This window comes from Balaenoptera ricei, chromosome 2 (assembly GCF_028023285.1).
Source record: "Balaenoptera ricei isolate mBalRic1 chromosome 2, mBalRic1.hap2, whole genome shotgun sequence".
NCBI classification, from domain to species: domain Eukaryota; kingdom Metazoa; phylum Chordata; class Mammalia; order Artiodactyla; family Balaenopteridae; genus Balaenoptera; species Balaenoptera ricei.
In genome coordinates this window covers 18583698-18604505 of record NC_082640.1, presented here as the reverse complement: position 1 = coordinate 18604505, position 20808 = coordinate 18583698, and the positions used below count along the sequence as shown (strand labels likewise).

The 20808-nt window shown below is 45.5% G+C and overlaps 1 protein-coding gene across 1 annotated transcript; it reads right to left on the bottom strand.

The window, feature by feature from the left end:
- Positions 1 to 873: 873 nt before the first annotated feature.
- Positions 874 to 15583, bottom strand: LOC132356267 (ester hydrolase C11orf54 homolog). Its single transcript, XM_059909183.1, is given in 6 exon segments — positions 874 to 1070; positions 1073 to 1823; positions 5878 to 5972; positions 13814 to 13914; positions 14983 to 15180; positions 15477 to 15583. Coding segments are annotated over 6 exon segments (1449 nt in total).
- Between the last annotated feature and the right edge of the window lie 5225 nt (positions 15584 to 20808).

The window sequence follows — 20808 nt, the reverse complement described above, 5'->3', positions numbered from 1 at the left end:
TATGCTTAGTACTAAAAAGCTCCTAAATCTGAACAGTGTTGGTATTACAAGATTAGAGAGTTGTTTTTGGCTAATGATTATTATAGAAAAACACTGAAGAAAATTTCAACCATTACAATCGGTAAAGGTGTAATTTTATATTTCATGAAGGACAGAAGTCATATTTAGCAATAGCCTCATTTATAAATTAGAGTATACTCACTTCGAGGTTGTATTTTGATGCTGTTTCTTTTCAATTCTCTTCTTGCAAATAACCAACAAGGCAGAAACTGCTTCCAATTGACAGTCCAAACAAAGGAGGAATCATGGCTAACCGTCTGGTTGCTAATATTTGTTAAAGGCAAATTGCAAACTTCTGAGTATGGTTCAACATCACCAAAAGGAGTAAAGTTGCTCCCTCTGACCACCTTATTCCATGAAAAAAGTGTACTTTGACTTCTAAAATGGATTTCAAAAACTCAGTAGAAAGATTTAACAACTATCAACATTTCCAACACTGATTTTTCTAATACCTAGAAACATCCACTTAGCGGTTTGTAAGACTAATTTGAAAAACTGAATACTATTATACAAATGTAAATTATTACTATTAGCTAGTAGGAGTAATCACTTGATTCTTAATCCTGTTTATATTTAATTATAAACATAAGACTGATTTTTAGAATAAAAAGAATGAAGAACATCTCCATCATGTGTCTTTTTTCCCAATAATCCCTTTCAGATAGATCTGTGAAGTAATACAGAGCACAGTGTCGACATACCTTTCATTTCAAAGGCCGAAAAAAAATGGGCCTTAAGTAGTGAGATCACTTCTATTAGGCTTTATATTAGTATCAATTAATGAGTTAATCAGTCAAACGAGTATCAGTTGATTTAATCTCGCCCAAATGAATGGGTCTCTGTTGGTTGATCAATGCAATAGAGAAACTCTGCAGGTAAGAAGTATCCAAGATATTCCACTATAACTGGGGTGGTGTCAGAATGGTAGTGTCCACCTTCTTCATGATGACTGAGACAATGAGTGTGCTCCAACCATAAATCAAACCCTGGGTCTCTGGAGATAAAAACTGGCAAACCAAAGGAGGCTTCATCTCATAAAAACGTAACCATTTATTCAAGTCTTCATCAGAGTTCAATGGGCAGGAAGAAAATTCTGCCGGCATAATGTGAATCTTCACTTTTCTCTTCTGAATCACGAAAGCACCTCCCATTCCTACAGGCTTATCTCCATAATGTTTTTCAAGAGTCTGTCTCATACAAGTCACAAACTTAAGTTTTCCAGTTCTTCTTTTGGCTTTCACCTCAATGACCTTTCCAGGTTGGGCTTCACTGGCAAAAAGATTAGCCAGTAATGCACACCCCAAATCATGATATTTCTCACTGTATTTCTCTAGTAGGCACTCTCCCTCTGCCGAGTTAACAGGAGCAAAGTAACTTCCATTCACAGGAGGTTTGTGTTCACTTTCTGTTTGAACAACTGGCATAAACTCAGAATTGAATCCAAGAGTCTGAAATGGGCCTGCTCCTGCTCCAAGAACAAAAGCTCCAGGAAGCTGGATTTCTTCTGCGATTTTATTTAGATCATAAACTTTTTTTTTATTTATAAGAGGCAATAAGTAAGGCACACCTCCTACTTCTGCAATTCTAGTTTTCCCACAGATACCTTTTACGGGAAAGGTAAATGGCTCCTTAGTCCAATTAGGGCAATCAACTACAGACACCTGGACATCAGCAAAGTTATCCGTTAGCCCCTTCTGCTGAACTCCAAACTCCGGAACTTCGGGCTCCAGCGGCCCTCCTTTCCACGTGCTGCCTCTCCCCTTCTGCGCAGGTCCTAAGCAGAGGCCCCGCCCCACGCTTGGACGTTGCCCCGCCTAGGCCCCACCCCACGCTCCAACGTCCCCGAAACCGCTTTCTGAAGGAAGAAAAAAGGCTGCTGGGAGAGGCGGGGAGTGGGCCTCTGCCCGCCTGCGGGGACCCAGTGCAGAGCGGGTCCCGCTTGAGGCCAGGGACGCGGATGCAGACCTCTGGGGCCTGTCGCAGGCCTGGATTAACTGACACACACGGCAGAGAGACGCCAGCTCCCAGGTACTGCCCGCCACCGTCCACCATCTAGGGAATGCGGCCGGGGAGCCCCTCACACACTGCCCTGGGAGCGGGACGGGGCTGAGAAGAGGAGAAACACGCAGGGATGAGGCCTGACCAGGGAGCGCCCGGGGGACCCACGTGTGAAATCTAAAAAAAGATGGGTGGTTTCTTTTTTCAAGAGAGAAAGAGCTGGGAAGAAGCACACTAACAGGAGACCCGAGTGTGAGCGGACATGTGCTTCCTGCACACGCTGCTGGGTTGATTACTCACCGTGGCCGGGCCGTGGGGTCAGGCTTTGCCCTGGGGAGTTGGGCAATCACAGTTCTGAGTCTTGAAAAAAATAGTCTCATTGAGCCCATGGGCACCTCTGGATGCTCAGAGGGAAAGGAGTCAGCAGGGTCCTCCTCGTCAAGCTGCCCAGAGACCCTGACTAAAGGGGAGAATTATGTGTATTGAACCCCCTGCGTCCTCTCCCCCTTTACTCCTACCCACCCCTACTTCCCAGACCCCAAAGCAAAAAACAACACAAGAGTGACAACGGTGGCCAGCTTACAGATAGAGAGCTGTGAAAAAAATCCAAACTAGATTTTCAAGTCCACCCTGTTTATGCGACTTTCCAAGTGGTTAAGTCAATGATTCCCAGCCCCGGTTTTAGGACACCCCCAGGTGTCTTTATTCCAAGGGCGATCGTGAAATTCCAAAAATAAAATGATTTTAAGTCCCTGCACTTTAAACTAAGCTCACACCTTGTACTCGTTACAAGCACACACTTTCAGAGGGAAAGAGATTGTGAAATCCAACAACAGTCTGATTCCAACAGACCGGCCACAGCAATCAAAATACCACTTTGTATTTGGGTAACGCTTTGCGGCTTTTAGAGCACTTTCTGATTCCTGGGTTAGTGACTAAACGTGTGAATTAATACAAAAGATGACTGTTCTAGCCTCCACATTGCACTAGAGGTAGGAACGGAGACGGGCCCTTCCTCTGGCACGAAGCGATCGCTATGTAGCTCCTCTGTGAAGTTTCAGTCTGTCAGCGGCTGGTGGAGGTGCTGTTTGGAAAAAGGCTGGTGGCCCAGGCCTGGGCGGCAGTGGCATTGCTTGGGCCAGGCAAACAGGGCTCTGCGGGGCCCGGGGTCACGGTCAAAGAGAAGGAAGGGCAGGCAGCTTCGGGCTGGCTTTCCCACTGGGCCGAGCAAGGCTAGAAGTTCCGGGGCAGCAGCGTGAGCAGCTGGCCAGGTTAGCAATGAGCTCATGAGCAGCAAGGCCCAGACTGAAATCTGGGTCCATTTCTTCCAGAGCTCACTCCCCTGCCAGCCTGCGGAGCTGCCTCTCGGTCGAATTCCTAGAACTGAGTTGTGTTCAGAGAAACTAGGGTCGGCTTACGTGGGGCTGCCTGCATCCTAACAGGTTGATGTTTATTTTAAAGCAACACCATGGAAATTGAAGAACAGAGAGCAAACTTGGTTTTAAAGAAAATAAATATGAGACAAAAACTGAGAGAAACATTATGTGTCACAGAAACACAATTCAAAGAGGTTCAGAAGGCCTTCTGCTGAAGCAAGCAGAGCTTCTTCCTCGACTCCTACCTCTGGCCTCACCCTGCTCAGCGCCGGCCCACCTGTTCACTCCCCCCTGAGGGGCTGATGTGCTGTCTGCTTGTGGCTTTGATGCCTCGTGGCAGGATGGCTCAGGGCCCCTCTCAGGAGAGGGACAACCCATTGAGGAAATGGCCAAGGGCAGAGAAACAGCTCCAAAGGCTGATGAGACCAGCCAGAAAGAGTTAGGATGTAATTAGTGGGGTTTGCGTATCTGTCTCCAGAAATCTAGCCCAACAGGTACACTGAGTGCTTAAAGAATGAACTAAAGTTAAAAACATAAAAATGCACATTATATGTGTGTTGTGAATGACATTCACATGCACTATGTATAACTGTACTGAATACAATTTTCCAGTCCATACGTGAAACAGTGTGGCAGATTAATAATTTTGGCAATCATATCAGCTGTAGATAACCAACACATAAACCCACATGCTACTGTAATTTGGCAGTTTATTTGTATTTTAGGGAGTCACAACTAACGCTGCATAAGTACATCAAAGTTCACTTTATCAATTCAGGGACTGACTGTTGTATTATTTTATATTTCACTCTGAAAGACAGAATTAAAAAATCTTTAGGGTAGAATAACATATTTCAGAAAAAACTTTATTTCCTCTTTAAATTGACTATATCTGGCTATATACTTTTTAACTTATTTCAGTATTTTTACCATGGGTAGTTAGATCTAAGCAACAAAAAGGAATTGTCATTCCCCAGAATATAATATACATGATAGAAAATGACTGTCCTTCTGTATTCACACTGACACAGACAATTACAAAAGGGGCAATCTGGGATCTACTTTATTTTCTGCAGTTGTCATAAAAAGCAAATGTCTATTTTCACTTGGGAAATGGGATACATTATAAAAATCAGGTCAAAAGATGCAGATAGTTGTCACTGTTTATGTGTAGCTTTAAACCCTGGAGAATGTTCTTAACGTTTTATTTCCCGTTCCTTTAGTAGCTTCCATAACTAGGTTTGGGTGCAAGGAAATTTCTGGAAATTTACTTCATAAAAAATTATGCACCACATATTCTTAGTATACACTTTCAAGAGTCAGGCATAGTCTCCAGATTTCGATTTTTCTAAAGTCCTGGCAGTTTGCTACACATCAGTGATATTGGTTCATACTTTATATACTATTTTATGATGATTCAGGCAGATTCGGGTTATAAGTATCTTTAGGAGAACTGCATCCTTTGTTTATTACAGAATATAGACAATGCTGCATGAATAATTTCTAGCCTAAATGGATGCAACCGCATACTTCTACTTGCTGAGGCCAAACTTTCAGAATCATTTTTGATTCCTCTCACATTCTACATCCCAATCCACCAGACAGTGCTTTTGATTCAACCTGTGGAATATATCCAGAATCTTCCCAGGGCTCACAGCTTCCCCTGCCATCCTGGAGTGAGGCCCCGTATTCGGGCACTGTCCTCCTGTCTGGGCCTCCTGCCCCTGCCCTGGTCCTCTTTCAGTCTGTTTTCTGCCCAGCAGGCAGAGTGTCTCTTTTAGAGCATGAGTCAGATCTTGTCACTGTCCTGTCCCAGCCCTGCCATGGCCCACCTCACTCAGAGGCAGAGCTAAAGTCCCCACGATGGTCAGCCAGGCCCACACTCCTCGGCCCCAGCTCCACACCCTGCCCCAGCCACGCTGCCCTCTCCACCCTGCCTCCAGGCCTTTGCTCTCCCTTCCTGGATAGTCACTTGGCTGGTTCCTTCACCTCCTTCAAGTATCGGCCTAAATCTCACCTTCTTATTGAAGCCTGGTGCGAATACTCCCATTTAGGATGGGAAACCGTCCTGTCACAAACGCATTCCCCCAGACAGTGCTGATCTCCCCATGCCACTCTCCTCCTCCTCTTTCCGTAGCCCTTATCTATCACCTTTAGCAAACGGTAGAACTTGCCTATTTATTACGGTTATTGTCTGTTTTCTCTCTAAACTGGAATGTACATTCTGGAAGGCAGGGATCTTTCTTTGTTCTGTTCACTGATGCATCCCCAACTCTAGAATGGTACCCAGCCTACAGGAGGCGCTTGATAAATACCTGTTGGAGGCATCAGTGTGATGCCTCAATCTGCCTAACGGAGCAGCATCACATGGTCGCTCTGGTGGAGGCCTGTGGGGCTGTAGGCCATCCTCCCTGCACTGGCCTATGGCTCAGTCACGTCTTACCTGGAGAAGGACCAGGGCCCAGCCTGCTTTGAGCTGAGTCTGCTGTCTTATAGATGGATTCATGCAGTGCCTGTTTTTCTTTTCGTTTTTAGCACCTTTAATTATCATGAAAAACAATTTGAGTGTGATGGTAAATTAAAACATGTTTCTAACATGAGTAATTTATTCTGATGTATGTGCTTTTCCAGGTTTGCAGGCAGGGCTGACCTCGTGAGTAGACCACCCATGTAGTCTTGTGCAGTTGGAAGGGTCTGAGGAAGGCCAGCTTGCCCCCAAATATCTTCCTTCTGGTGGCGTGGTCCACCAGGAGGTTAATGGGCTGGAGGGACAGTTATTGAAGTTTGTGATGACTCCCACCTGGGGGAGGCAAGTCGTGATTGTTCACTTGGTTAGTGAAATCCTAAATGGTGAGAAATAGCATGGAAATGCATTAGCGAATGAGTTAAAGCTGGAAGCCTGAGAATGCATATTAGAGCAATGGCTTGTTGACGGCATGTCTGACATTCACAGTGCGGTTTTCCTTTAATGCCCTTCAGAATGGAACGTCAGCGTCTGCCTCGGTTAGGATGGGGCGGGAGGCTGCGTCGTGGTCCCCGGGCCAACCTGCCTGTGTTCCCTAAGGAGAGCTGACCGGCCCTCCGCTGAGGCTCAGTTCAGAGAAGGAATGCCTTAGAACAGCAGTCACCTACCAGACAAAGAGCAAAAGCTCTGGGCACCTGGTGACAAAGATGAGCACGGCAGTTTTTGTTTGAAGGATTTTCCCAGATCTTTCTGATCTATCCACCCGGAAGTTAATGCGAATGAATGCCGACCATTAGTCTGGACCAACGCGCCTTCAGCCTTCCTCGGGAGCATTCGGGGCTGGCAGCTTTCCTACCAGACACACGATCCACTCCCACACAGATGAGGAAGGGAACAGCCTTGGGCCCTGAAGCCTGCGGCTACTCAGACACGAGGCCTCGGAGGCCGTGAGTGAGGAAAACAGGTCCCGCAGCGTCTGTGACCGTAGTGCACAGACCGTCACCTTCTTTTCTCCCCACTGCAGTCAGGAAGTGCAGGGTCTGGAAGTGCACACAGTGCAAGAGGGGACACCCTGTTTGTACTGCGCACGTCTGCGGTTTCCGAAGTGTAGGCTTGTCCACAAGTGTAACTTCTGCTACAATGCAACGTCTTTCTGCTTCTTCTCCCTGCTTGAAGCTGGGAGGCCTGGCAGGGACCGCCACTGGGCCTTCATTAGGTGGGTCTCACCAGGGCGCACGGGCACGGCCTCTGTTCTGAAGTCGCTAAAGCATTAGCGCAGGCCGTGGGTCCAGCCCTCAGCCCGTCGCAGGCCTGCCCGGCTCACTTTCCAGAGGGCGGAAGTCCCTGTCCTGCTTCCCAGTGTCCACCAGGCCACAGGTTGGCTGATCCAGGAGCTTCCATCTCCAGACAGGCCTGGACCTGGGGGGCGGGGCCGCGGCAGGATAAGGAGGAGCCTGGAAGGCGCAGGGCCTGGGGAGAGGTGGAGCCTGGGCTGGAAAGGGTGTGTCCTGGGTAGGGCCTGAACTCGGAGTGGCGGGGCCTCAACTTGGGCGGAGCCTGAGGTGGGGCAGGGTAGGCGGGACCTGAAGTCCCCACCCGGGTTGGGTGGGGCCTAGGAAGGGGTGGGGCCTGAACTGGGAAGGGTGGGCCCTGGGTGGAGCCTGGATTGGGAGGGGCGGGGCCTGGGTGGGCGGGATCACCCTCCCCTGTTGGCTCAGGTCCCTATAGGCAAAGCTGCGAGTCTGATCTGGAGGCGTTTCCTTGTGGAGCGATTGCAGGAAGGGTGATGTGCTCTAGCCTTCTTGTGTTTGTCCTGTTCCTCCCCTACACCCAGGGAAAAGCTAACTGGTTCAAACAAACGGAGAAATGTGCCCCATCAGGGGCTCCAAGCGTTTTTCCCAGACCAGGCTCCTGGCCATTAGAGTAGATGAGACAGACACAGGCCCCTTAGGAATGAGCTGCCTTACAGGTGAGATGAACTGTGACCTTCCACGAATCAAAATGCTTTTCAGTGGTTTTATGGTTTAAAAAAATCACAAAAGAAATACAAGATTATTGCTTAAAAAAATCAAAATAATGCTGTTGTGTATGGAGTAAAAAGTGAAATCCTTCTTTATACTTCTTGCCCTCCACTCCCACTGTCCACATGGGACACTGTTGTTAGCACTGTTGAAAGGTTTGGTGCACCTTTCTGGAGGTTTTCCTGTCCTTTAAGTGTGAGTGCACACACAATCCACATTAAACATACACATGGTATTTTTTTTTTCTTTTTCTTTTGTACATAGGGCTGTAGCTTACATACTCAAAACAAAAACACTGCATCAGGAGGGTGTTCCTAGCAGTATATTTGATCTATCTCATTCTTTTCAACCAGGGCATACCATTCCACAGTATGGGTGCAATCATGAAAACATTTGGTGGCTGTATTAGTTTCCTGGGGCTGCCATTAAGAAAATTACCGCAGTCTTGGTGGCTTAAAACCACAGAAATTTGTTCTCTCACAATTCTGCAGTCTAGAAGTCCAAAATCAAGGTGCCAGCAAGACCATGCTCCCGCAGGGCTCTTGGGGAGGATCCTTCCTTGCCTATTCCAGTTCTGGGGGCTCTAGGAAATCCTTGGTGTTCCTTGGCCTGCAGCTGCATCACTCCAGTCTCTGCCTCCATCTTCATATGGCCTTCTCTGTGCATCTTCTCCTCTTTTTATAAGGACATTGAATTTGGGGTCCATCTTCTTAACTAATTGCATCTGTAAAGACTCTGTTTCCAAATAAGGTCACATTCTGAGGTTCTGGGTGGACACGAATTTTGGGGGACCACTATTCAACTCACTATGGTAAGCATAGGTCTTGATGGCTTCATTTTACTGCCCATTGTCTGTGTCCCAGTCCAAACCCAGATGGAAGAGTCATAAGGGCCCATTCCTGAAGAACTTTCCATTCATCCCATGAACAGCAATGGACTGAGCACCTGCTATGTGCTAGGCACCTAGATTAGAATAAGCTGTGGGCAAGACCGAGGCTCCGGCCTCACACAGTGCACTTGCTGTGTGACAAGGGCTATGTCTGTCGTCAGAGAATCCCCATGCCTAACACAGTGCCTGGAGCTTAATAACTGAGTGTTCAATTAATGAATGAGTGGATGGATAAATGAGAGATACTGACAAACAAGCAGATAAGAATAATACATAGTGGTATGATACTGCGATAGGGGCAAAGTACAGGGCAGCCAGAAGAGCAGCTGTAATCTAGACTTTGGGGGTTAGGGATGCTTTCTTGAATGAAATAACTCCTAAGTTGGGACCTTAACTGGAGTTAGTTAGGCAAAGAGTGTGGGGTCGGAGTGGGTGGAATGTTCTAGGCAGAGGAAAGGGTGGCTTGGCAGCTGGAGGTGAAACAGGTGTAGAGAATCAGAAGCCATTAGCAGCTCAGGATGGGTCCTGAGCCATCTCCTCGGGGGACAGTGGTAAAGAAAAAGCTGCAGGGCCCTCTAGAACAGTCTGTCTAATAGAACCTTCTGCAGTGAGGGAAGTGCTGTAGATCTGGTCCGTCCAAGGTGGCGGCCATAGCCACATGTGGCTAGTGAGCACCTGAAATGAGGCTAATGTAACTGAGGAACCGAACGCTTAATTTTATTAAATTTTTAGGAATTTAAATATAAGTAGCCACGTGTGCCAGGAGTTCTTGTATGAACAAAGCAGCTCTAGATCCTAATATCCTAACTTAATCCAAAATCACAGTTTTGTCCATGAATTCAACGTCTTCCTGTACTAAGTCCTTTGCTAGATTTATCTACCGTCGGGGAGCCGAACGGATCTGAGCTCTGCCTGCTGTCCAGGTTAACAGAGGCCAAGTCAGGAGCTGGGTGGCAGAGGCAGAGCCAGGGCTTAGATCTGAAATGCAGTTAACATTTATTAAATGTCTATGGAATCTAGACACACATGACAATTCTTTGAAACACACACTGTTACTTTTAATTTAAAAAACTACATGTAAATATGTACCAACAGTGGGAAAGACCCATTGCCTCTGGGTAGAGTCAACTGAGGATCAGAGGTCAGGAGGTCAGGGGGCAGGAGAGTTTCTTTTCACAAAATGCCCTTTTATACTGTTAGATTTAATATGAGCACATGCTATCATTAAAAGTGAACCAAGAAAGCAAAACCAATGGCTTTTAGTGATAAACAGTGGCTACTACAAAACGAAGGGAATTAGAATTCCCCTTGGCTCTGGGAGCCAGCCAAGCAAGGTCTAAAGTCAGTGAGATTTACTTGATGCACTTACTGTAGATGAGATTTTAAAAGCTCACCATTTCCCAGAGACAGTGCTTCCTGGCTGTTGTCTGGAGAGGGGCGAGGAGGCTCCCCAGATTCCATAAGAAGCAGGCAACATAAAATGTACCCCATGCCAAACAAGCCATGAGTTGTGACATGTTTCAGCTGTAACTGGGTGAGGGAGAGTGAATCACAACTGAGAAAATGTGGTCACAAGGAGAAGTCAGGATACGGTTTGCTGGGCAACTCCAGGGATATGTCAGAAGCGGCTGCACCAGCAGGCTGACTCTGTCCTCCGGCTGCAGCCGGACAGCCACGGCCATAAGGACCTGAAAAGGGGATACTTTAAGGATATCCGGTCTCCTTTGTTCTGTCTTTATATCCAGTTAAGTAGCGTTCTTACCTTCCTTTGCATTTCGTAGTGTGTTTTCCCACTGGGGAGAAACAGTGCTGACTGGTTGAAACAAGTATGCTCATGATACACAGGAGAGAATGCGTTAACACTCTGCAGTGCCACAGCCAGTCCTCTGTGAATTTGGATTTCGGGGGCCAGCGTCACATACGGAAGCAACACAGGCTTGGAATGAGAGGAACCCAGCTCCCATTCTCAGCTTCTCCACTCATTAATGTGTGATCTTGACCATATTACTTAACCTCTGAGCTTCAGCTTCTCCTGTGCAAGATGGAGATGAGCTTGGGTAAAAATCGAGAAAATACGGGCAAAGCACTTGAGATAATGTCATGTGATAGACACTCGCTAGATGGTTCTCTCTCGCTCTCCCATGTATAAATGAACATATCAAACCATACATATATGACACAGAGTCCCCCTCAGTGAGCTGGACAGGACTCCAGCCACACGCACAACCTCTAAGCTCCCCCAGAGTCCGTCGGCCAGCTCCATCGAGTTTATTTGGGTTTGGGACATCAGATCAAGCTCTGAAGACACGAGCCTGGATCTAGGCAAAGTCTACCATTGGCTGGATCTATGACTGAGCAAGTGACAGAGCCTGCCTGGGCCTCAGAGTCCTCATCTGTCAAATCATGGGGACACCTGAGCAAGAAAGAGACCAACATTGCAAACCACAAAGAATAAAAGGTGGGAGTAATGGCAGAGGAAAAGGACTCAAGTCAAAGACAGTGACACTTGCAGCGTCATCTCCTGAATCCTTCTTTCCTATATGCTGACTGATGACGCTGCAGCCGAGCCCTAGCCTTCGGTGGCCGCTTCCGAGCAAGTGCACTTGGTGGGAAGGAAAGGGCCCCTGGAGGCTGTGCAGTCAGGCGGGGTCGGGGCAGGGTTTGTGCCTGGCAGGGAAGCTCCATTCAAGTTGCCTCTGTCGTGTTTGACAATGTTTTTTCCTGAATGAAAGACTGACCCTTAAAAGAAAACATTTTCTGGCATGTAGTGAAATTTTAATAACTCTATATTTTGTATCAGAAGCAAGATGTAAATGTTACTGGATCACAAGGGAAAACTCAATTCTGTTTTACTCATTCACACAACCCAATGAAGAGTGTACAATGGAAATGATTTGGATGGGTGTGATTCACGCTTCTTTCCCAAAGTAGCATAAGCAACAAGGCCATGTCCGAATGGACAGTGGTCATGGAGGCACGTAACACTCATGTCCAGATACTGTTGGGAGGCAGTAAGATGCTCTGATATGGGTTCAGCAGGGGCTGGAAGCCAATAGCATTTGGAGAGAGGAGGGTCTGAACAATAACGCTGTTTCTTCTCCCTGAGTCAGTAAAGACTAAAACCATGAGGTTCAGAAATTGCCTTCTTGGGCCGAGTCCCCACTCCTCCTTCCAAAACTTAGACAAAGACCTCAACTCTGTTCTCAGCTTCCCCACCTGTAACTTAAGGGCATCCTTCATCATTCTCACAGGGTTGTTCTGAGGATTAACTCAGTGAGTAGCCGTAGAGTCTGGCCCTTAGCGCTCGTGAAGGTCAGCATCGTGCAGAAGGAGTGGAGGAACGGGGCGGGGGGGCGAGGTGAACCAGATGGAGCCTAAGAGGCAAAGTTCGGTTTTGAGCAAGCCCAGCCATGGGAGGTGAGGCTGACACAGCTTCTGATGTTCAATCAGGAAGAGAAGGTTGAATCAGTAATCACCTAGTGAGAGAGGAAAAACTGTAGGTTATTGTCATCCTTCCTCCCTCTCCTCAACATACAAATGCAACATTAATGACGTCCCCCAGAAAAGAATCCCTCTTTGACCCACACGCCCCTTCAGTTACTGAACCCTCTCTCCTCCGTCCACTCCTGACTCCAGGGAAGGTCCCGCCGTCTCTCCTCCGTCCACAGCAGGACTCCAGGCTGCCTCTTACACCATCCTCCTGTGCTTTCTCTTGTTCTCTCTTGCACTTGCTCCATCAGGCTTCACTCCACGAAGGCTACCAATATCAGGGTCCCGAGTGACCTTCGTGGGGCTACATCAACCCGCAATTCTTAGTCTTCCTCTTTCTTGACCGATTTGCGGCTCTTGTCACATTTGACCAATTCCTCCTCATTACACGATTGTTTTCAGTTGGCTTGGGGGACACCACACTCCCTTGGTTTTTCTCCTCTGCTCCTGACTGCTGCTTTGGAGTCTCCTGTGCCGTTCTTCCTCACCCCCAAACTCTGCCCATTGCCATGCTCGGGGTATCATGGGTCCTCTTCACTTCTGGTGATCTCATTAGTCTCCTGGCCACTGGTAGGGTGAGGTCTCCCACATTCAGATCTCCGGCCCAGACCAGCTCCCTTAACTCCAAGTTTATGTCCAACACCCCAGGTGAACAGGCATCTAAAGCCTCCAACTCTTTTTTTTTTTAACATAGGAATACCAACTTCATTTTGTCCAAGAAGGATGTTAAAAGGAAAAAAAAAACTTTATTATTTAGAATCACCTTCATTTCACAAAACAAAGGACATGTTAACATTTTAAAAATAGAAAGGGCGTAATCTCAGAATCAAGCCTCCAACTCTTGCTCTTTCCCCCAAAACTTGCTGCTCGTATGGCTTTTTATTTCAGTAAATGACAACTTCATGCTTTTGGTTGCTGCTCGGGACTGAATTGTGTCCCCCAAATTCATATGTTGAAGCCCTAAGCCCCCATGTGACTGTATTAGAGAGAGGGCCCTACGGCGAATTAAGGTTAAATGAGGTTGTAAAGGTGGAGCCCTGATCCCATAGAACTGGTGCCCTTATAAGAAGAGGAAGAGACACAGAGATCTGTCAGCAAATTCTGTCTTCAAAATACATCCAGACTTTATCTGCCACTCATCACCAACAGGGTTCAGGCTGTCGGATTATTGCAGCAACCTCTTAGCTCATCTTCCTGTGCTGGTAGGAAGGAAGGTGCCGTCCACCTGGTACCTGAAAAGCTTTCCTTGGGAACGTGGGGAGTTTTCATTCTGGGGTTGGAATAATCCTCGGAGAAACAATATGTGGGGTTCAAACAGCCCCAGTGGTCTCCTTGGGACTTACCGGTAGGAAAAAAGGAAAGTTACCCAGAAAAGCAGTGGTTCCAGTGTCCGGCCAGGGTCCGCGTGGGCCCGCTGAGAGCACTTGCCCGCGATGCGGGTCACAGCCAGCCTGGCCTTGGGCCCTACATCTGCCGCCAAGCCCGCTCTAACCCCAGGAGGGAGTCTGACACTCACAATGCAGCCAAGAACTGTTACTGGAACTCCATGTTCTGATGGCTCCTGCAGAGACCGCTGACAATTTTTGCTTCAGAGTACGCTCTTCCAGGAAAAACCTTCTACAGAACAGATTTAAAATCACATCAAGTCACAAAAAGATATTCTTTCTGACAAAGAGGCAGGAGGAGCCAGGGGCTGCCTGACCTTTGGCGAGGGGTCAGCCTGGGCCTGCCTGCATCTCCTTGCTTCCGTGCAGGAATTAACCCTGGCGGCTTCTTCCTCCAAGGCCAGAAAGCCCAGAGCGCTGAGTGTGCTAAGCCTACTGCCTCCCAGTTCCTGGTGGGCGCTGGTTACAGGGAGGCAAGGGGTCTTTGAGTTTGGCTCCTGCCAGCTGGGACTATGAGAGCTGATTGCCTTCAGAGCGCTTCTCTTGTTGAATGTTTGTGCTCATTCCTTAAAACGTTCTGAAACAGGCAGTTAAGAACTGGTGACTTCAAAATGAAATGAAAGGCATAAGAGAAAGCATCATGGGTGTTGTATAGCAACCATCTTCAAGAAACACGAAGCACTTCACATCAGGGGATGTCTTGACATACGGTCCCCAGACTCCGGAGGCCCAGGTTGCCTTCGGTCCCTTGCCATGGGATGCTGGGTGGATATAAATGATTTGTTTCTCATCTTTAATAAAGTACTTAAAATGGCCACAATGGTACATGCATCTGGTTAAAAAGTTCCAGCAGCGCAAAGGCTTCGTGAAGGACCACAGGCTTTTCTCCAGCTGTCTCTCCCCTCCCACCACCCCTCCTCCTCTCTTGGTTTTTATCAGGGGACTTTTAGTTTTAAACCGTCATGGTTCATATCCACGTTTGCCTCTAGAAACACAATGAAATGTGGTGCTTTGTCTGTAGATTTATTCCAAATGTTTCAAACACGTAAACAGTGTTTGATATGCAAATGTCAAGGTCTTTTAAGATCTTTAGGCTCTAACTCTCTGAGGCCTGGGTCCCTGTGTGATTACCAAAGAAAACCCTGGCTTGGCCCATTCAGTTGTCTTCCAATCGTCCCCTTTGGGGTGGCAGGAACCGTGCAGGCAGCAGCAGATCCCATCAGGTAAAGACTTCATTCTGCACGTATCTGCATGGCTCCGGACCAGGTCTGCAAGGCACACGCAGATGTTGTGCAATTACCTGAGGTAATTACTGACTAGTCTTGCTGTCTGCCTTGCAGTAAAATCAGGGAGGAGGGCTCCACAGCTCAACCGCATTAGGTCACCAGAAGGCCCAGTATCTTCTTCTGAGCGTGAGTTTAGGATGGGAGAGCTGGCGAAGACGGAAATGTAGGCTTCTGTGTAGCTGTCAGGGGCTGTTGACATGACCCCGCAGAAGCTGCAAAAATAAAATAAAATAAAAGTGAAAAGATTTCCCAAAACCTTTGACAGGAAAAGTACTTTTTAATCAGATGCAGAAATCCTTCTCAGCAAACAGCGGTGCTGAAGCAGCCACACTCAGGCCACAGCACGGCGAGGGCCAATGAAGCAGGACCTGCTTTCAGTGTCAGAGACTGTGGACCCAGGTGGACCCAGGTTTGGTTCTTGGCTTTGTTCCTTATGAGCTGTTGGGTCCTGTTAACTTACTTCCCCTCTGTAAGCCTGTTTCCTAAAGTGTAGGGGTACCTGCCTTACCCTTCTTGTGGGATGGTGAACCTCCACGCCCAGCAGGCTGTGCACAGCTGGTCACCACCACCCACCTCCTGTTCCCAGGAGATGTTCATGTCTTTGCTCTGGTCCATCCTGTTTCAGGCAGGGTTGAGCCAACACCTGCAGACGGACCTCGTCTTCAAATGCATACTTTTTTTTATCATCTTTATTGGAGTATAATTGCTTTACATTGTTGTGTTAGTTGCTGCTGTATAACAAAGTGAATCACCTATACATATACATATATCCCCATAACCCCTCCTTCTTGCATCTCCCTCCCACCCTCCCTATCCCACCCCTCCAAGTGGTCACAGAGCACCGAGCTGATCTCCCTGTCCTATGCGGCTGCTTCCCACTAGCTAGCTATTTTACATTCGGTAGTGTATATATGTCCATGCCACTCTCTCACTTCATCCCAGCTTACCCTTCCCCCTCCCCGTGTGCCCTCAAGTCCGTTCTCTACGTCTGTGTCTTTATTCCTATCCTGCCCTTAGGTTCGTCAGAACCATTTTTTTTTTTTTTAGATTCCATATATATGTGTTAGCATATGGTATTTGTTTTTCTCTTTCTGACTTCATTCTGTATGACAGACTCTAGGTCCATCCACCTCACTACAAATAACTCATTTTCATTTCTTTTTATGGCTGAGTAATATTCTATTGTATACATGTGCCTTATCTTCTTTATCCATTCATCTGTCGATGGACACTTAGGTTGCTTCCATGTCCTGGCTATTGCAAATAGTGCTGCAATGAACATTGTGGTACATGACTCTTTTTTTTTTTTTTTTAATAAATTTATTTATTTTTATTTTTGGCTGCGTTGGGTCTTTGTTGCTGTGTGCGGGCTTTCTCTAGTTGTGGTGAGCGGGGGCTACTCTTTGTTGTGGTGGGCGAGCTTCTTATTGCGGGGGCTTCTCTTGTTGTGAAGCACGGGCTATAGGCACACGGGCTTCAGTAGTTGTGGCACGCGGGCTCAGTAGTTGTGGCTTGCGGGCTCTAGAGCACAGTCTCAGTAGCTGTGGCGCATGGGCTTAGTTGCTCAACGGCATGTGGGATCTTCCCGGACCAGGGCTTGAACCTGTGTCTCCTGCATTGGCAGGCAGATTCTTAACCACTGTGCCACCAGGGAAGCCCACATGACTCTATTTGAATTATGGTTTTCTCAGGGTGTATGCCCAGTAGTGGGATTGCTGGGTTGTATGGTAGTTCTATTTTTAGTTTTTTAAGGAACCTCCATACTGTTCTCCATAGTGGCTGGATCAATTTACATTCCCACCAGCAGTGCAAGAGGGTTCCCTTTTCTCCACACCCTCTCCAGCATTTATTGTTTGTAGATTTTTTGATGATGGCCATTCTGACCGGTGTGAGGTGATACCTCATTGTAGTTTTGACTTGCATTTCTCTAATGATTAGTGATGTTGAGCATTCTTTCATGTGTCTGTTGGCAATCTGTATATCTTCTTTGGAGAAATGTCTATTTAGGCCTTCTGCCCATTTTTGGATTTGGTTGTTTGTTTTTTTGATATTGAGCTGCATGAGCTGTTTGTATATTTTGGAGATTAATCCTTTGTCAGTTGTTTCGTTTGCGAATATTTTCTCCCGTTCTGAGGGTTGTCTTTTCGTCTTGTTTATGGTTTCCTTTGCTGTGCAAAAGCTTTTAAGTTTCATTAGGTCCCATTTGTTTATTTTTGTTTTTATTTCCATTTCTCTAGGAGGTGGGTCAAAAAGAATCTTGCTGTGATTTATGTCATAGAGTGTTCTGCCTATGTTTTCCTCTAAGAGTTTTAGAGTGTCTGGCCTTACGTTTAGGTCTTTAATCCATTTTGAGTTTATTTTTGTATACGGTGTTAGGGAGTGTTCTAATTTCATTCTTTTACATGTAGCTGTCCAGTTTTCCCAGCACCACTTATTGAAGAGGCTGTCTTTTCTCCACTGTATATTCTTGCCTCCTTTATCAAAGGTAAGGTGACCATGTGTGTGTGGGTTTATCTCTGGGCTTTCTATCCTGTTCCATTGATGTATATTTCTGTTTTTGTGTCAGTACCATACTATCTTGATTACTATAGCTTTGTAGTATAGTCTGAAGTCAAGGAGCCTGATTCCTCCAGCTCCGTTTTTCTTTCTCAAGACTGCTTTGGCTATGCGGGGTCCTTTGTGTTTCCATACAAATTGTGAAATTTTTTGTTCTAGTTCTGTGAAAAATGCTATTGATAGTTTGATAGGGATTGCATTGAATCTGTAGACTGCTTTGGGTAGTATAGTCATTTTCATAATGTTGATTCTTCCAATCCAAGAACACAGTATATCTCTCCATCTGTTTGTATCTTTAATCTCTTTCACAGTGTCTTATAGTTTTCTGCATGCAGGTCTTTTGTCTCCTTAGGTAGGTTTACTCCTGGGTATTTTGTTCATTTTGTTGCAGTGGTAAATGGGAGTGTTTCCTTAATTTCTCTTTCAGATTTTTCATCATTAGTGTATAGGAATGCAAGAGATTTCTGTGCGTTAATTTTGTATCCTGCTACTTTACCAGATTCATTGATTAGCTCAAGTAGTTTTCTGGTAGCATCTTTAGGATTCTTTATGTAGAGCATCATGTCAGCTGCAAACAGTGACAGTTTTACTTCTTTTCTGATTTGGATCCCTTTTATTTCTTTTTCATCTCTGATTGCTGTGGCTAGCACTTCCAGAACTATGTTGAATAATAGTGGTGAGACTGGGCAACCTTGTCTTGTTCCTGATCTTAGTAGAAATGGTATCAGTTTTTCACCATTGAGAACAATGTTGGCTGTGAGTTTGTCATATATGGCCTTTATTATGTTGAGGTAAGTTCCCTCTATGCCTACTTTCTGGAGAGTTTTTATCATAAATGGGTGTTATATTTTGTTGAAAGATTTTTCTGCATCTATTGAGATTATCATATGGTTTTTATCCTTCAGTTTGTTAATATGGTGTACCGCATTGATTGATTTGCGTATATTGAAGAATCCTTGCATTCCTTCGATAAACCCCACTTGATCATGGTGTATGTTCCTTTTAATGTGCTGCTGGATTCTGTTTGCTAGTATTTTGTTGAGGACTTTTGCATCTATGTTCATCAGTGATATTGACCTGTAGTTTTCTTTCTTTGTGACATCTTTGTCTGGTTTTGGTATCAGGGTGATGGTGGCCTCAAAGAATGATTTAGGGAGTGTTCCTCCCTCTGCAATCTTTTGGAAGAGTTTCAGAAGGATAGGTGTTAGCTCTTCTCTAAATGTTTGATAGAATTCGCCTGTGAATCCATCAGGTCCTGGGCTTTCGTTTGTTGGAAATTTTTTTTTAAATTTATTTTTTATTTTTTGGCTGTGTTGGGTCTTCGTTACTGCACGTGGGCTTTCTCTACTTGTGGCGAGCAGGGGCTACTCTTCGTTGCAGTGTGTGGGCTTCTCATTGCAGGGGCTTCTGTTGTGGAGCATGGACTCTAGGCGCGTGAGCTTCAGTAGTTGTGGCACGCGGGCTTAGTAGTTGTGGCTCTAGAGCGCAGGCTCAGTAGTCATGGCACACGGGCTTAGTTGCTCCACGGCATGTGGGATCTTCCTGGACCGTGGCTTGAACCCATGTCCCCTGCATTGGCAGGTGGATTCTTAACCACTGCACCACCAGGGAAGCCCCTGTTGGAAGATTTTTAATCATAGTTTCAATTTCAGTGCTTGTGATTGGTCTGTTTATATTTTCTATTTCTTCCTGGTTCAGTCTCAGAAGGTTGTGCTTTTCTTAGAATTTGTCTTTTTCTTCCAGGTTGCCCATTTTATTGGCATATAGTTGCTTGTAGTAATCTCTCATGATCCTTTGTATTTCTGCAGTGTCAGTTGTTACTTCTCCATTTTCATTTCTGATTCTGTTGATTTGAGTCTTCTCCCTTTTTTTCTTGATGAGTCTGGCTAATGGTTTATCAATTTTGTTTATCTTCTCAAAGAACCAGCTTTTAGTTTTATTGATCTTTGCTATCATTTCCTTCATTTCTTTTTCATTTATTTCTGATCTGATCTTTATGATTTCTTTCCTTCTGCTAATTTTGGTGTTATTTTTGTTCTTCTTTCTCTAATTGTTTTAGATGTAAGGTTAGGTTGTTTATTTGAGATGTTTCTTGTTTCTTGAGCTAGGACTGCATTGCTATAAACTTCCCTCTTAGAACTGCTTTTGCTGTATCCCATAGGCTTTGGGCCGTCATGTTTTGATTGTCATTTGTTTCTAGATATTTTTTTGTTTCCTCTTTGATTTCTTCAGTGATCTCTTGGTTATTTAGTAGTGTATTGTTTAGCCTCCATGCGTTTGTAATTTTTACAGTATTTTTCCTGTAATTGATACCTAGTCTCATAGCGTTGTGTTTGGAAAAGATACTTGTTACGATTTCAATTTTCTTAAATTTACCAAGGCTTGATTTGTGACCCAAGATATGATCTATCCTGGATAATGTTCCATGAGCACTTGAGAAGAAAGTGTTTTCTGTTGTTTTTGGATGGAATGTCCTATAAATATCAATTAAATCCATCTTGTTTAATGTATCATTTAAAGCTTGTGTTTCCTTATTTATTTTCATTTTGGTTGGTCTGTCCATTGGTGAAAGTGGGGTGTTGAAGTCCCCCACTATTATTGTGTTACTGTCGATTTCCTCTTTTATAGCTGTTAGCAGTTGCCTTATGTATTGAGGTGCTCCTATGTTGGGTGCATATATATTTATAATTGTTATATCTTCTTCTTGGATTGATCCCTTGATCATTATGTAGTGTCCTTCTTTGTCTCTTGTAATAGTCTTTATTTTAAAGTGTATTTTGTCTGATACGAGAATTGCTACTCCAGCTTTCTTTTGATTTCCATTTGCATGGAATATCTTTTTCCATCCCCTCACTTTCAGTGTGTATGTGTCCCTAGGTCTGAAGTGTGTCTCTTGTAGACAGTATATATGCGGGTCTTGTTTTTGTATCCATTCAGCCAGTCTATGTCTTTTGGTTGGAGCATTTAATCCATTTACATTTAAGGTAATTATTGATATGAAATATAAAATATGAATATTCCTAGTGCCATTTTCTTCATTGTTTTGGGTTTGTTATTGTAGGTCTTTTCCTTTTCTTGTGTTTCCTGCCTAGAGAAGTTCCTTTAGCGTTTGTTGTAAAGCTGATTTGGTGGTGCTGAATTCTCTTAGCTTTTGCTTGCCTGTAAAGGTTTTAATTTCTCCATCAAATCTGAATGAGATCCTGCTGGGTAGAGTAATCTTGGTTGTAGGTTTTTCCCTTTCATCACTTTAAATATGTCCTGCCACTCCCTTCTGGCTTGCAGAG